The sequence below is a fragment of the Sylvia atricapilla genome, chromosome 17, assembly GCF_009819655.1.
Source record: "Sylvia atricapilla isolate bSylAtr1 chromosome 17, bSylAtr1.pri, whole genome shotgun sequence".
Classification (NCBI taxonomy): Eukaryota; Metazoa; Chordata; class Aves; order Passeriformes; family Sylviidae; genus Sylvia; species Sylvia atricapilla.
This window is the reverse complement of record NC_089156.1, coordinates 11,912,787-11,930,126: the sequence shown is the minus strand read 5'-3', so window position 1 is coordinate 11,930,126 and position 17,340 is coordinate 11,912,787. Positions and strand designations below refer to the sequence as shown.

The window sequence follows — 17,340 nt, the reverse complement described above, 5'->3', positions numbered from 1 at the left end:
GACAAAGCCAGGTCCGACGGGGCACTCACCAGTCTGTGGCTGCAGCTCCAGCAGGTGACCCCACATGTCCCGCACCGCGTGTGTGTAATACCCGATCTCGGCGTTGGCGTGAAGGCCCAGCACCTCGGGGGTGTTGGAAAGGGGCAGGGCTTCTATGGCCTCTGCAAAACAACCACACAGGCTCTGCTAGCCCACAACACCACAGCACTTTTGCTATTGCTCTGCTTGAATTAAAAAAAAAATGCTAAAGCTGGTGTTGGAGCAATGCGCAGATCAAATAAACACTTCTAAACACACACACAGACTCCCCCACAGAAATATTATATATCACTTAACAAAATTACCGTGCTGCTTTAATGAGGTTCTGTGGTTTGGGTTATTTTTTGGTTTTTTTAAACCCCTGGGGAGCTGAGTGCCAAGCTCACATTCCAAAAAGCTCCTGTAAAGCAGTGGATTATAACACTGCCATCCATACACCAGCAGTGCCTGGTGTCCTGTTTAACTTCTCACACACAGCAGCAACGTATGGAGACAGTCTACACTGGAAGCAGACTTCTTTTTTTTTAAATGTAGCAGGAAAAGCATTTCTTACCAACATAGTCATCTTTTCCCTTCCCTTCTGGAATTTTATAATCGACTGTGTCACTTTTATAAAAATGGAAGACTTGGAAGGTGTCAAAGAGGAAATCCCCGAGGTACTCGTCCATGTAGACGGTGAGGATGCGCCGGTCAAAGCTGTCGATGGCACGCCCACCATACATGACCTGGAAATCAGGGACATCAGTGGCACAGCACTGCCTCTTGGAGCACAAAATACACTTTGAAAAATCACTGGAAGGTCAGAACTGCTCTTTGCTTTTGCAGTGGTTGGGGTGTAATCTAACACTGTGTCCCATATGGATCTCAAGGACATCTCCAGTCCCCTCTCAGGGGGACAGGAAGGAAATATTTGGCCTTGGACTGGAGAGAGCTGCTCTGGGCACTCCTAATCACCCATCTGGATGATTTGTGTGCAGTGGTACCTTCCTGAGGCACCAGCTCATGCTCAGCTGGGATCCAGTGCTGCAAAATAACAATTTCCTGCAGGACCTCATGTTGCAGCAGCTGCCAGTGCAGTGCAGAACACACTGAGAACACACATTTGCAGAGCTCCAGTGACACCCCACGTGCCGACAGCACTGTGCTCTGCCAGCACACCTCCCAAGGGCTCACTCAGAATTAATTAAGCACCATCACTCCCCGTTGTGCAGGTGCACACAGTGGCCCTAATTCCCTGAGACTGAGATTAAGGCCTTTGCTCAAGGCTACACTGGAGTCTCAAACCTGCCCAGGAAAGATTTCCAGCTTTACTTGATGCAGCCCATGCAGAAAGGAAACCTCATTATCTGAATTGCTGTGGCGTTGTAGCACTCACCTCCCCAATAAGATATTTGAGGCTGCTCCAAGGGATTTGATCATCCTTTTGTTCAAAGGCTTTTGTCAAGTATGTGTTAAGGATTTCCATGCACACCTAATGAATTTGTTGGAACATGTGAGATAAGATTCATAAATCAGATATACATATTCATAGGTTTTATTTAGTGTAGTTCTTGTTTGAAAACTAACAATTACTTCTTCCTGAAATAATTAAAAAGTAAAGTATAAATCCTCTTAAGAAAAGAAACCCATGAGAGAGGTAATAAAAAAAATGAAGGTTTGGGAATCTAATTTTTAGCATCCTAAAATGACATTATAGAAGATCAGGAGTCTACATGACTCCAGAGAAGCAGAAAAAAATATCAAGCAAAATCTAATTGTGAGAAAGATTAAAGTTGGATAAATTCTGTGTTTTCAAAAGTAATCTGAGCTACTCAAGAGTATAAGAACCATTGCAATTGTTTTCTTACCTGGAAATCAGATTCATTAAAATCATAAGGTACATTCCAGCCAACCTTCCCAAACTTCCTTCTCTCCTGGACCACAGCATGGAAAAATGCCAAGACATAGACCAAGGATTTAAAGGCAGGATGTGGGCACTGCTCTAAGGCTTCCTGGGGAATTTTGAAGTAGGTGGCTCTCATATTCAGTTTCAGACCATTAGGTGGTTCTGTAACAACCTATCAAAATAATTAGGGAAGTCATCAATTAGTGGATAACTTGAGGAAAATAGGTTGTAAATATATCACCTTAAGTAAGCTATACAATGCAAGCTTGACATTTTAAGTTGTTTTCCAAATGCCCATCAAATAATGGATTTTTTCTTAAGTAAAGACATGAAACCAACCTTTTAATTTTATCAAGGTAAACACACCTGTGCAAAGAGAACTCAATATTATTTTGGAATTAGGCATGTTATTGGCAAGACATTAATATTTCTCATACCTGAAGATCTAATTTACTGAAATACCAGTACTGTACACATTTTACTGTGCCCTATATCCCCAGAGTAAGATGCTTTAACAATGTGGCTTTAGTGCTGATCAAACTGCCAGAGCTGCTGCCTGGCAGCTTTTTCAAAGGGCTCTAAAACCTCAGTTCTCACTGCTCCTGGCAAGAGCCACAGAGTGCAGATCTGCAGCCTTAAAGATCCACTCTGGCTCCCTTCCCACTGCAGGAGGAGTGGGAGAACAGCCCAGAGCTGCCACAGCCACTGAGCCACTGCTTTTTTGAAATGAAATAATGATGTTTACAGGTCAGGGCACCACAACAGCAGTAAAGCAGCCACAGAAAAGAACATTAGGACAGAATCATGACCTGTGCCTTCAAAATAATCAGCTCAGCTTTCAGTGATAAAAGCTGCAGCCTGAAGTAGCAGCTGGAAATCATTATCCTGTTCCAAGGTCTGCTCCACTGGCACTGCCAGCTGACACAGGCCTTGGTTCTGCACTGCAGCATCAGGGCTGCCAGGGATGATTCTGTCTCCAGGTATTCTTCACCTGTGGCACCATTTAAATCTAAAGACCATTTGGTACATTTCCAGGTCTACTCACAAACCTCTGCTTTGAAATAATTGCTGAGCAGTTTTCACTCAAAAGAAACATCCCAGTAAAATAAACAGGATGATGAAAAAAGGATTTGGCTTAAATAAAGACAAAAATCAAGTTCATAAGCCTGTTCTGCTGAGTACCAGGACATGCCCTCCTGGCTGGTTTCCCCACCTTTAAGGCCTTCTGCAGTATTCCAATTGGGAAGCCTTCAGTTGGGTCAGTGGTCAGCCAGAGGCGAAAGTCTTCGTGAGGCTCTGAAATTTTCTCCACAGCCTTCTCCAGATGGATGAGCCACTTCACCAAAAGGTGACAGTTCTGCAGCATCAGCCAGTGTCCTTGGACCACTGCTTCCTCCAGCAGCTGCAAAGCGATCTGAGGACAGGGGGAGAACCATCTGTAACTCTCCTTTACTCTGAGAACAAACTGCCTCTGATGGGCTCGTGCAGTGGGTTTCCCTGCTAGGAAAGTGCTGGTCTAAATGAGTCTGATAGGAATTCTCCCACAGACTGAAATCGTGGCAAATTCAATCAGCTGTTAAGCTCTGGCCATCCTGCCTTAGTGTTCATAGCAAAAAGAGAAGTCACAGGAAAGGCAGAAGAAGCAGCAGGAGAACTTCCAACCACCTCATGTCTGTACACAGCAACATCTTCTCATGTCTACTTTTTAACAGGCAAAAATCTGATTCTGAATCTACCCTCACCCCAACCAGAACAGCACCCAGTCAGCCAAATGGCCCCTTTCATGTTCAGTAAAATATTATTCCCAAACTGACAAATCTATGTCAGAACCATAAAGTAACTCCTTTTAAAATGGAGCAGATCTATGGAAAGGAAATTTGATCAGTCCCAGAGCATTAGGAGCACGGCTTCCAATTCACACTGGCTGCACACAGCACATCCCCACCCTCCCATCCAAGTTACCTCTTCTTGGCCTTGTCCCATGGCCAGGAATTTGAGTCTATCTGCTTTAAAATCTGTCCTCTCAGCCAGTTTCATGAGGTCACTGACAGGATCAGAGCCAGGACTTAGGATAAAAACCACGGGTGAGAAAGGGGTGCTCTGCTGCAGGATGGCATCAAAGCTGATCACGGGGGGCTGCACATACCTGGCACAGGGAGAAGCCAAATAATTTCTCTGATTTGCACAGAGCAGCTGCCACGTGTGAACAGAGCCTTGTACACCAAGGGCAAAGCTCACCACGGGCTGCACACAGAAATCATTCAGACACGAGCCCTGCCCTTCAGGCCAGTGACAGAGCCACTGGCAAAGCTGATCACAGCCCTGTGTGAGGGCTGTGGTGGGCTGAGGGAGGAGGGCACTCACGTCTCGCCCATGGTCACTGTCACGTAGTCGGTCACGGCGCGGTACATGCGATCCACGCGGAAACAGCGCAGCAGGAGAAGCTTCTGGAAGTCTGTGACGCTGCCCTCGTAGTGCATGGGCAGTGGGATCCTCTCCAGAGCATCTGTGTCGTACCACTGGCAAGGAAACACAGCACACACTGCAAATGAATCCCGTGGCTCTGTCAGGGAAATTACTAGGACACAGAAAATCAATTTGATGAATGAGAGGCCAAGAGACAACAAAAAGTCAATCAGCTGCAAGTCAGTATTAAAAGCTCAGGTGAATGTAAAAAATCCAACCTTTTCAGTGTAAAGTATTCAAGCCCAGAAACACATTTGTACTTTTACTTTATGTCAGCTAATTCTCTGAAGATATAGAAAATGGCACCAAAGGCAAAAAGGTATCAACAGATTGCTTCTTATAAAGCAAGAAGACATGGGATGAAGCTAAAGGAGGAACAAAGGAAATCTGTGTTTGTCAATAGCCTATAGAATTCACTGCCACAAGAAGATCAAAGCACAGTTTAGCAGCACAAAAACACCACTGAAATAAACAAAATAAACAGAAAATTTCTACTGACTTCAACAGTAGAAATTCAACATAACTCCTCTAAGGCATAAGACTGACATAAAAATTCCACAGTATACCAGGGAAGTTTTTTGGTTGGTTTTTAAAATAATTCTTAATTAAATTTAAATAAATTAAATAATTCCTTAATTCTTCTGCAAATAAGTCAATCACTAACTTGATTCTTGAGGTCAAGAAGCAAAGAAAGGCCTTGAGGGAAGAAGCCCACAGTGACATCTCTGTGATGTGCTGTGACACATTGCATCACACTTGAACATTTAATACCAGAAGAAAAACTAGGAGACAAAACATTTGCATTGCACTGCAAAAAAAAAAAAAAAAAAAAAAAAAAAAAAAAAAAAAAAAAAAGCACGTACATTTTTCCATACATCTGGATTTTCTTCCACATCATCTGGAAGAGATTCAAATTTCTCAGGAAACAGTTCAGACAAGCGAATTAGATCTTCCCAGCCTTGATCTGGGAGCCAAGAGAACGGTTTCTTCCGGGCACTCTTCTCCAGGGAAATATTGCCTAGGCACATCCAGAAGGCAGAATCAGTGTCCATGTCAGAAATCCTCCAGTACTGACCACACACACAGCCCCTGTGCACAGAGGAACCACGTGGAAATGTGTTCTGGAAGAACTGTAAGATTAGATTGGTCTGCTGATGGAAAGATGGCATTTTACAAATGCTTGCAAAAGCCAGAATTTTATCTTTGCAAACACTTCTGAAGTTATGAATACACAGTCAGAAAATAACTACAACACAGTCAGAAAATAACCACAGATCACTCTCCTCCTGTAACATCCTAACCATTAGCTAATGTGAAATAGAAATAGCAGGATCCCCAGTTTGTGTAACCCAACACAGTGCAGCCTCTCAGTGGGAGAGCTCCCCTTCTGGACGTGCTGGCTCCTAGTAAATCATCTCTAGTCAAAAACCTGTCTTCAAAAAGTCCTTTAGCTATTGCTATGCAGAGCTACATACTTACACATAAATATTCTCTTTACCTTTCAAAAAGAACTCAAATTCTTCTTGTGGAACTCGGCCTTCAGCTTGTTCTATCTTGACAGTCATATCAAAGGAGAACAGCAACTTGTGCTTCTCAAACAAGCCTACGTTAAAAGGACATTTTCAAAAATCAGCTGCTAAAGCTTGTGGAACTGGAGCAATCTTTCAATCCACATCCTTCATCTTGTGTTGTGGGGTTGATGGGATGCTCCACCCCTGCAAGTGCTTAAGGCCATTTTGGATGGGGCCCTCAGCAACCTGACCTAGTGAGTGGCATCCCTGCCCATGGCAGGGGATTGGAAGCAGATGATTCCTGAGGTTCCTTTTAACCCAAACCATTCTGTGATTCTATGATCTGCTCACCCCACAGAGATCATTTGGTTGATGGTTGGAATTGATATTCCTAAAGGTCTTCTCCAGCCTGAACAATGCTATGATTCTGTGATCAGGGGAAAAGCTGGGGCTTTCAATCAGGCTTGAAGAGTTAATACAGCCCCTTTAAGCCCTGTGGCTGCCTTTAGCACTTGTAACTGAGCTAAGAAAAACATTTCTGCAAGAGTTACGTGGGTAATGTGCAGTGTTCCTTCTAACAGAAATAAGCAGGGAGTAAAATGTGAATGAGGAGCAGTGCTGAGGCCTGAACATCACTGAATTCCTGCTTGGTGACTTTCCCCTTTAACATGAACCAGCTGAAGTCAGGGCTCCACCTTTATTTGCACAGCCCAGTCTCAGCCCCTGGTTAAACAGCACTAACCTGTGCAGCCATAGTTGTAGGTGTTCAAAGTCAGCGTATCCACGATGTTTTTTAACCTCTTAGGAAGAATAGGACTGGGCATGGATTTCCGAAGAGAGAATCCAAAAACCTCTAAGAAGGAGACCAGAGAGAACTGGTACATGATGTTGACAAAAGCCATTTCAGCCAGCACAGAGAAGAGGATGGCCCCTCTCTTGGCAGCAGGTCTGTATCCATCACGGAGCAGGTCGATGTCTGCTGCCGTCGTCTCAGCCAGCTTCAGTTTCTCAATCACCTGGGCAGAAGGGATTTTTACACCTGTGAGGACTCTGCTGATCCACAGTGGATCTATCACACCTCAGTAATCAGAGCTGCTCAGTGCCTGCCTCTCTGTGTGACTGGAGAGGGAATCTGGGCAGGTAATTCAAAAGAAGTTGTATAAATTATAAAAATTAAAAGTTAGGTAAAATTAATCCCACAATTAATTTATTAAAAGTAAAGGCAAAGATTTACAAAAAAAACATGGAAATAGTGTGGGAAAGGCCCTCTGGGGACTTTTAGTTCAACTTCTGCCCGAAGCTTGGTTATGACCACCTCTATCAGGTGCAGTGTGGCTTTGCCCAGCTGTGGCCTGAAAACTCCAAGGATGGATTCTTTTGCTTTGGAACTGTAAGCAAACACTATTTTGGTCCCATTAAGGATTTCCCTGAAGATAGATTACATTCTATTCATAGACACCCTTCCAAAAAGCCCAGAGCTAGTACCTCAGTAGCTTTGAATTTTGTGTCTTCCAAGGTTTGCACCAATTCCACATTGTCCAACATGTTTCCTGTGGAAGTTGACAGTCCATGAAGGAGAGTGTCTTCCAGATTTTTCAGCAGGTTCTTGTTTTCACTTGTCTCCTGGATGAGACGTTCTCTCTGTTCCTCCAATTCCCTCCTCTCAAAACCCGTAATGACACTGAGCAGCTGATCCTCCAGGCCCTTGAGTGTCACTACAGGTACAACACATGGACAGAGCACAGAGTTTTGTAAGCACACAACAGTTTTTATACAACTTATTTAATCTCGAGCCTCTCATAAAACTACAGCAATGCAGCATAGTGACCTGGTTAATGACTCTGTATCTTGATTCCACCAAAGCATCCTCACCTGACCAATACAGGAAGAGAGATTCAGCTCAGTTGCTGATTAGAAGAGAGAAGTGAGAAGGACTTTCTGTTAAATCAGATGCTGAGTATAAGGGAGAATATGAATTTTTTAGTTTCATCGAGGTTTCAGACAACAACCCAGGCCCTAAATTTGCCCAACAGCATAATCTCTACTTTGTTATTAAGTACACGCTTGAGCTTACCTGTGTAGTTGATAACAATAGCTCTGCCAAACACAGAGGGAGAATACTTTGGGTTTGCTAATTTGGTGTTCAGGTACATTTTAAAATTACTGTCATAGTCAATCTCTTTGTCCCCCAGGACAATGAATGCTCGCCCCTGTGCCACTTTGACATTCTTCTCTAAGACATTGTCTATCACAGGGTCAATGTATTCATCAACACTGTGCACCAGGAAAGGAGTTCCATACTTTATGGCCTGTTCTAGCTGTTTCAGGAAATCTGGGTCACTAAAGGAAGCCATCTGCAAGAGAACAATGGGAAAACATGAGAGGAGAAATTATATTCAATTTGCTTAACATTATTATTTTGCAGTAGCTGCCAACACTAATGAAGATTGCTCTTTGCTGCTTTTTGTCTTTCCTCTCACAGAGGATATAAACTGCACTTGTAAAAAACAGTAAAGGTGCTTTTTTTTCTGATTAGCTGAGAATAATTTCCATTTGGAAATGACCCTTTAAAATTCTACTTGTGCCTCTAAGTGTGTTTATTGTCCTACATGGAAGTTCCATCCTGGAGCTGAGATAAATCACAATCTACACCTTTGGTTAGACTCTTTCTGCATGTGCAGACAGGCTGAGAGAGCTGGGGTTGTTCATCCTCAGGAAGAGAAGGCTCCAGGGAGACTTTACAGCACCTGCCAAAACCTAAAGAGGCTCCTTTAGGAGAGCTGGAGAGGGACTTTTGACAAGCACATTTAGCAACTGGACAAGGAGGAATGGCTTTAAAATGAAAGAGGTCAGGGTTAAATTAGATATTAGGAAGGAATCCTTCCCTGTGAGGGTGCTGAGGCCCTGACACAGGTTCCCAGAGAATCTGTGGCTGCCCCTGGATCCCTGGCAGTGTCCAAGGCCAGGCTGGACATGGGTTGGAGCACCCTGGGATAGTGGAAGGTGTTCCATGGCCAGGGGTGGAACTCTAAGGTCCTTCCCATCCAAACCATTCAATAATTTTGTGATATACAACTGGCTCCCCATTCAAGGTGACAGATATTTATGCAGCTTTGAAAACAATCAGTACTGAGGTAAAGCAATCTTCCATCTTGACCTTTAGATCATTATTTTCTTCTTTCTTCTTAATCCAATGTAATGCCTGCTGCTGGGGGTCAATGCAGAGCGGGAAGCGGCTGGAATACGTTGTCAGGATCCCATTCTGGACAGAGAGCTCATCTGGGGGCAGTCCTTGAGAAACCCACCTGAGAACAGAAAGGACCAAAGCCTGGGATGAAAACTCAGTGGGAGAGCAGCACATTTCATTTGTCAATAAAATATGCAACTCACTGAGCACACAGTTAGACACACAAGGACACAGACACTGTGTGTGATTATGGGGACAGTGTCACAGCTCAGACTGACTCACTGTAATGCTCTGCTCAAAGTGGCTGTTGCCTTAGGTGAGCAACCCTGTGGTAGTTGATACACGGGCTACCTGGCCTTGGGTTCAATACTAAACCCACTGAAGTATATGAAAAGACATCAATTGGGTTATGGAAACACATTTTATAGAGAACTCCTAAAAAGCTTCCTAGAAGTGGCATTACGTGTGTCTAAGTTCAGTGAATGCCCCTGGAGTGTTAAGTACAACAGCTCTTTACCATAAATGGCCCTTGTTAATCAGAAGGACATGAAAGGAAGATTCTCTCTCTGTTATGGCTGTGCACCTCCACCCACAAATGCCAATTCTGTGCTACAAGTTCAGCTCCAGACTCCCACTTTAGAGTGTCACACTCAGGAGTCCCTGGGTGTCCTGACTGGACATACCTGCTCACCTCCACCTCATTGGTCAGGAGGCTCTCTAACTTAAATGGATGGCTGACAGGAATTTCTCGTGAGAGAATATCTTCTTGCCACACTTGGTAGAGCATTTCGTGACGGAACTCCCAGCTGAAGGCTCCCACATAGCACAGAAAGGCAGCAGCGAGTAGACAATCTCCAAGCAACTTCACCTTTCGTATTTCTAATTCCTTGAATTCCTCTGTCCACCTGATGGAATTATATGGGAGGTTCTGAACCAGGAAGATGAGGTTTGTGTGCAGAATTTTCTGCTACTTTACATACAGGTTGAGACAGATCCCCAGATTTAGAATCAGTTTTCTCTCACTATTATAGTGGCCAGACACTGAGTTGACCTGAACCTTCTTCCATTTAATCTCAGTTATTTTCTAAGAGCTAATGGATATTAGCTTAGAACAGATAATAGCTCTTCTCAGAAACAAACAGCATAGAAAGCAACATTTTAAAAAATGTCTTCACCTGATAGATTTTATCCCTGACACATGAACCTCTGGTGTCAAAAATGATCCTCTTTGAATCTAGACTTACCTCTCATTCTCAGATTTCAAGCCAGCAATGAGTTTGTCAGCAGCCTCTAATCTTCTCTGCATTATCTCTGCTTCTTCTTGTAACTTTCTGTTTTCTTCTATTGCCAGCTGATATCTTTCCCCCAAAGATTTCAGTTCTTCCTGAATGGCAGCCAGCTCTGCCTGTATCTTTGCCAGTTCCCTCTTACTTAATTCATAGTTCCGTTCTAGCCTGGCCACCTAAAGTACATTTTGAAGGAAACATAAGGGTGTCAGAGGGCAGAAGGACTTTGGAGAGAAGTATTAAGTTCTCACATTTCTTTTGGTTATATCATATTTTTCAAAGTGTTCTGGTAATAATCAGTGTAAGCCAAAATAACTGACACTGTCACCCTCCTCTCCCCATCCCAAACACACATCGTGGTCTGACACTGCAGTTCCAAAGCAGAGAAATCTCCCAGTTTTGTACCCACAAGGAATATTAAAGCACTGGAGGTTAGCAGGACTCTCATGCCTTGACAAAAGGAGAGGTTTGTCTGCTTAATAACAGCAATATTAAGGCTCCAAAAAGAGTCAGACACATCATCTAGTGAATATACTTTCTCTGTAGTCAGTCATATATAATAGCCTTTTCTTGACAAAATTTCCCGGTGTCATCTGTTGGACATCAGATTTCTTTTGGTAATATAGCTATAATAATGACTGGAATTTCCAGTCATCCTAGAAAAAGCTAATCAAAAGGTCTGTGCTTAAAGAAAACTGATTTAGTGTACTACTGACCTCTGCCTTGTCCAAATGTCATGGGTTTTAAAGTTTGTTTTTAGTAAACAGCTCTAAACTGTATTTTTCTAAGCACGTTAGATAACAACATTCCAACTGAACATGATCTTCCCCTTGTCCCTCAAGCACTGGCATGGATGGCAACACACAGCTCAGCATCCTGGCACAACAAATACAGTGATTTATGACTGAGAACCTGCCTCACTGCTACTGCAGTAGCTCTCCTGAACACCACTTTTTAAGCACTTCAATAGGAAAAGTGGGCAGTCTATGGCCAAGTATTATCTTTTCCATCAGATCATGTTTTGACTTTCTCTGAGTTTGATTCCAACACATTTTACCTTTTCTTCCTTTGGCTTGACTGTTTTAACTACATCACAGTAGGTCACCACTGCTTCAGCAAACTTTAACATTCCCAGTCCTGCTCTGCTGATAACTTCCATCTCCTCCCAGGTAGTGTTAAGATTCTTTAGGAGGGCTAAATTGGCAAACACAAAAATATTGCAAGTGAGTTGAATAACTGTGCAAAAACCCCCACAGAAACAGCTTTGTCTATTTGTCAGCAGCATCAGCCAATGCCATGACAGACAATAGGAAACATTTCTCAGGATATTAAAGAGACTCACTCTGTTGGCTGTTCCCATTAACATGACCCTATACTCACTGCCAGTGCCCAGAACAGGAATTCACCTCTCATAGCTTTCACATTGCTCCATGGAATTTCCCTAAAATCTGTCGTCAACAGAAGCCGCAGGAAATTTGTGTCGGCCATCATTGCTTTGGCATTCTTCCAGTTTTGCTCTTTGTAACCTCTCATTATAAGAATACAGTCCAGAACAACCTGCACCTGCTTCGGGGGTGTTGCAAAGGATCTGGAGGACAAGAGAAAGATACAGTGGGAGAGAATAAAGGAGACAAAGCACATTTTTTGCAATGCAGGAGCTTGTACATGAGACAAACCACAACAGTGAAAAAGATAACCCAAGTCAGACAATAAATTATTAACTACTCAAAAGCTTAGAACCTATTATTGTATTCAGACAATTTGAAATCCACTAAAGGATTTCAACAGTGGAAAGCTTAAAACACAGAGCCTCGATACACTTTCCTGGGGCAGTAAAGCAGCTGGAGAAAAATCCAGAGATTTATGAGAGAAAGGAAACTGAATAAGTGTGGCAGGGAAGGGAGAGCCATTGCTATTTTGGGGACAACTATTTCAGGGAGAGCCAAAAACTGGATTTGCCTTTATATCAATCCTCAAAAAGAAGATGTATTATCAAAATATAGGGAGGAGTAAATTCAGAAGGGAAACACACTTTTGTGCTACTGAAGTATCCCTGAAAAACAACTGTTATGTGTTCCTACTCATACAGGAAAAAAAGAGGAGGAGTGACAGGTTTGGACAGGAGGTTTGGACAACCATTGCTCAGGGAAAAAGCAGAGCAGGTTCTGGTGCATCAGGCACAGGCCAGAGAATGATGGGGCAAACAGCAAACAAAGGCCTGGAAGAACTGTCTTAAGGCCAAGTCATGGGCTAGGAATCAGGGCATTCTGCTGTGACCTCTGCACCCAGACAGCTGATGTCCTGACCTTCACAGGCAGTTGAGAAAGATGAGGCTAAGGCTCAGAACCAGCAAACAAGGGTTTCTCAGTGTATTTCCAGGAGTTTATGCTACTGTACATACAAATGAGTCACCTGAGTTCAGTAACTTCAGCCTTGTCAAGCTTCTCCACCTCCCGTTTGGCAGCTTCCATGATGGGCTTGATTTGATCCAGTGCTGCCTCAGCCTCTGCCTTCTCCACAGCAATAATCTTATTCTGTTCCTGTATCTCTATAGCTTTTTGTTCACCCATTTTTTTCTTCTCCTCAGCTAGTAATTGGAAAGGTAGGACCATAAATGGATCATTCCAGTTTGTATACAAAACAGATATTAGTATACTAACAGAGATTTACTCTGCTGAAAATCAGAAATTGCCACCAAGTCAGGATTTTTGTGTTGCCAGCTTGCCTCTGGTTACAGTTACCTCACCAGGCTAGGAACAGTTCGTGTTCCACACAAGGACATGCACAATCTCTTTTCCTCCATGTTTCCCTCTGATACTAAATTTCTGAACCAGAGTTGCCTTTCTTGCTGCTGCCTTTCCCACGTTATGCCCCACACCATGGAAAGGGAAGACAAGGGCAGGCCAAAGCTGTGTAAAGTACTGCAGGCCAAATGTGGAGCAAAGATGGCAATCTGGGCAAGGCAGGGGACCAGCTCTGGCATGGGAGCAGCACACAGAACACAAGGGATACCTCAAGAAGCAGCTGGAGCTTTTCAAAGGTCTCCCAACCCAGCCTAAGACAGATGATGTGAGCCCTGCTCAGCCCATGGGACACTTCAGTAGCTGTAAACCACCCACCTATTTCTGTGTTTATTTTAATGTCTCGTAACAAAGCCTCACAAGCAGCTGCTTTTTCTGTTAGCACAATCTTTTGCTCAGCAAGTTTCACATTCAGCTCAACCAGCTGTACAGCAGCTTCCTTCAGTTTAACTAAGCCCCCATCCAGTCGTTTGCATTGTGCTAGGCAGGAAAAAAAAGGGAGAAATGTCAGTGATTCATCGATTGTGTTCAAGCACACAGCAACAGACAATCTCACAGAGAGAAAATATCCTTAGAGGTGCACTGAGAGATTTTCCTTTCCTGAGCCTCTCAGCCAAAATTATGTTAATATCACTTGAACTGACACAGTGGCCTTGTGCCACAAATTATTTGCCATATTTGTTTTTTATCCTCTTCACATATTTCAGTGCCACTGAAGTATGAATAAGAATTGCTGCTTGAGGAAGAAAGTTAAACCCTGAGCAAGGCCATGCTGATATTAGAATTCAGCACAACTGTTCCCCAAGCAGAGGAGTGTCTGGTTTGGAGATTCTGCCTCATGTGCATTCACAAAAGGATTTGAGGAGAGCCCATTGTTTGCCAGAGTCTGAACATTCACACGTGGCCAGGATTTTGGGTCAGTGTCAAAACACAGCCCCAGCTCTGTGCCAGCACAGCATTTGAGACTGTACTGCTAACACAGTTTTTGCATATTCTGGGTAATAGGTGAGATTCTCACCAGAACTACTTTTGTTTATAAAATATTCAAATCACTTATTAAAAAAGGAGAAAACATCTACACAGCCTTACCTAAAATGAACTCATTTTTCTCCTCCAGCAATTTTGCATAGGTATTGAGAAAATCAAGGTAATTTTTTGGTGTGACGTGATTTCTACGTCTCAGTTTCTCCAGAAATTTCTTGCTGAAATCCCCCACAGATTCATGCACCATGACCATGTGGTCAATCACTGACTGGAAGTTCTCTGGTGGGATGCGTGGATTTTTTCCTAAAATTGGGCAGAAGAAATAAAAAATTTCAAAGATTTTCAATTATCATCTTTCTTATGTACATCTAAACCAGGCACAAAAATGTGTTTTCTGAAGCAAAAAGCAAAACCAGGGCAAAGCCAGAAGGGAACCTCCTGGTAGGCAGCCCACATTGTCTGCAGAATTGAGAACTTGAATTTTAGCAATTTTCAAAATTTGTTTGATTAGAGAAACTACCATCCAGTGACATTTTTTTTACTGGGTTTTTTGCATTACCCATTTAGACTCAAGGTAACGAGCACAATGGCAAGTGGAATTGTGAAATGTACAATAACTGCAAAGTAAAGAATATATTTCTTAGGCTATGCCAAGGGTTAATGGGTTGAAATTCTGACATGTTACATACCCAGAAAGGATTGAGCAACTGCACACAAGGCCTGGGCAGGCCAGGGCAAGAACCAGTCAATGCCAGTATTGTTGACAAGACCTTAAAATAAGAGGAAAGTGTTATCTGAAAAATTCCTTTGTAAAACTAACCCCTAATTAGACAGGCAGTCCTCTAATTAACTTAATTTACATCAAGAATTTGCAAATTGGTCTTGATTCCTTCCTAGCAACAGAATTCACCACAAAGTCCATACTTCCATTTTGTCAGTAAATAATGAGCTTTGCCCCTGTGTCCTGCTAATCCCATTGTATCCTTCCTTGGGTTCTAAGGATGCAGTCAAGACCTGCAATAAAGTATTTTAGGGCCTGGTTTAGCATTCCCACCTGTACCCATCCTGCACAAGTCTCTCCTGTTTCCCAGGACTCCTTTCAGCCTCCTGCAGCACCTGCCAGGCTCAGGTGTGTTTTCCCTTTGTGGGTGTCCCACCATGCCTTTTTTTTGGCTTTGGATACAAAGATGTTTCTCTTCCTGCCATCCCAGTTTCATAATGATTTAACAGCACACTTTCTGCTGTAAACTACAGAAAAGAGGCTGCAAAAGCTGTGTGCTTCCAGTTCAGTGAGAATGACCAATTGATTTCTAGCTGTTCAGCTGGAAAATGAACTGATCTGATAAATGCTAATCAATATTGTTCACTGATATGTGGTAATTAACTGGAAAAAAAAAATCATGCCGTGCAAATCCTTAATCATGAAACCTGCTCTGCTTAGTTTCAGCTGCCAGACATCTCTCAGTGCCCACAGGAGATTTTTCTCTTGTCTGTAAATCTGTATTTCACAGGAAAGGGACTAAGCACAGTTAATTTCACCTGGGAAATTTCTGCACCACGTTCTCAGGTCCTCCCCAACTGGGGACATTCCCAGGACAATGTGAAGGTTGCTTGCACATTTGCTTATGAAATACCGCCAGATACTCTCTTTAGCTGTGCCCACACCAGCTCTAGCAGCTTCTTCTCCAATCTGAGTTAGTATGGATTCTTTTTCATCATCTGCATAAAGGGCTGGCACCATTCCTGTAACATAAGGACAGGAGAATGCTAGTGAGAACAACCAGTAAGAGGAAACCATATGGCTGGGGATAGGGCAGATGAGAAAACAATTTTAAACCTAGTTCTGCAAAAATGATTCTGAGTAGTTCTGAATGAACCAATTCATCTCTCTGTGCTTCTCCTCCTCCCCACAGCCCTCATGGAAAATAGGTCATACTTGGGATTTAGAGGAATAATTAATGTATTTTTGTTTGGGCTTTAGCAAAATATACAAAATGTCACAGGAACATAAAGTACTTTAACTCTGCAAAGAAAATCTTCATCAGTGTCTATGAACCATCAGTTCACATTTTTGTTCCCTCAATCTTGTGGCAAATACTGCATAAGTAACTTAATGACAGACGAGGGACAGGGAAAACTGGAATAAGGAAAGGGATAAAATCTCATCTGTTCTCATATCAGACCATGGAGGGACTTCTATTGAGAGAGTGGTCACACAGTGCCAGCTGCTGCTCATTTCCAGCTGCTTCATTCACTAGAAGATACCAAACCACATTTCAGGACATATATACACAAACATACATATGAACAGTTGCTGCAGTTCAGGTGAATGCTATTCAAAATCCAATTGGACAAGTGGGTTTTGGCCAAATGCAGCTGAAGTTTCCCTCAGTCTTGGAAGAAATCTGAGACTCCTGCATCACCAGCATGAATGAACCCTATAACCTCTCCAGACATATAAATGAGCGTAAGAAGATTCCAGAAAGCCATTATTAGGGCCAAGATCATTTCAGGTAGTACTGAAAGGTGCAACTAACACAAGCAGCAGAGGACACAGGGTGAACCAGTAACAGCCGTATCAAGGGTACAGCTGAGATTATGAGTCACAAGCAGAGAGGCTGCCAGTGGCACCTGAAGTCAACATGTTGTTGATGAGTTCCAGGAAACTCTCTTCTGCCACTTGGCCATCTGTAAATAAGAAGACTATTGACCTGTCCTCAATACCCAGCTTCTCGTACAAACTTTTCAAATCATCTCGGAAATTATTTTCTCCATATCCTCGACTCAAGATGATCTCAAATACCTAAGGATGAAAACATACACTGAGAAGACACAGATGGACCCAAGACCTGATGGTAACTGAATTTCAGTTAGACTGAATCAAGGGGGTTGGTTTGGCCCCAGTTATCAGTAAATGTTTAAGTATCAATAAAACTGTGCATTTTAGAACCCTGCAGGCTTGCATTTTCAAAATTGCTTTGTGTTCAGCCTCCTTTTTTGTTCTTTCCTTCCAAGCCTTTGAGAGAAACATTTCCTCTCTGAAATAATCAATCACAACGAGGCTCCTCAAGCAGCACTGGCGTGCTGCTGTAACAAATGCAAATATAACAGCAGTAGTAAGGGACAATTAGCTGTTCATCACCAAACCCATCCTTGTTTTCCTTCTCCAGTGCCAAACCCC

The 17,340-nt window shown here is 43.0% G+C and overlaps 1 protein-coding gene across 1 annotated transcript in view; it reads right to left on the bottom strand.

The window, feature by feature from the left end:
* DNAH10 (dynein axonemal heavy chain 10) overlaps positions 1-17,340 on the bottom strand; it is a 50,356-nt gene that overhangs the window by 2,809 nt on the left and 30,207 nt on the right. The window contains exons 48-70 of the mRNA XM_066331805.1: positions 16,791-16,962; positions 15,699-15,902; positions 14,849-14,929; positions 14,265-14,462; positions 13,494-13,655; positions 12,787-12,961; positions 11,781-11,962; positions 11,432-11,568; positions 10,333-10,550; positions 9,772-9,993; positions 9,059-9,206; positions 7,976-8,255; positions 7,387-7,616; positions 6,644-6,917; positions 5,889-5,993; positions 5,254-5,408; positions 4,289-4,443; positions 3,887-4,070; positions 3,138-3,338; positions 1,887-2,096; positions 1,415-1,510; positions 593-764; positions 30-161 (exon numbers count right to left, since the gene is read on the bottom strand). Of these exons, the coding sequence (XP_066187902.1) occupies positions 30-161; positions 593-764; positions 1,415-1,510; positions 1,887-2,096; positions 3,138-3,338; positions 3,887-4,070; positions 4,289-4,443; positions 5,254-5,408; positions 5,889-5,993; positions 6,644-6,917; positions 7,387-7,616; positions 7,976-8,255; positions 9,059-9,206; positions 9,772-9,993; positions 10,333-10,550; positions 11,432-11,568; positions 11,781-11,962; positions 12,787-12,961; positions 13,494-13,655; positions 14,265-14,462; positions 14,849-14,929; positions 15,699-15,902; positions 16,791-16,962 (4,093 nt within the window). The remainder of the gene's footprint in view (positions 1-29; positions 162-592; positions 765-1,414; positions 1,511-1,886; positions 2,097-3,137; positions 3,339-3,886; positions 4,071-4,288; positions 4,444-5,253; positions 5,409-5,888; positions 5,994-6,643; positions 6,918-7,386; positions 7,617-7,975; positions 8,256-9,058; positions 9,207-9,771; positions 9,994-10,332; positions 10,551-11,431; positions 11,569-11,780; positions 11,963-12,786; positions 12,962-13,493; positions 13,656-14,264; positions 14,463-14,848; positions 14,930-15,698; positions 15,903-16,790; positions 16,963-17,340) is intronic.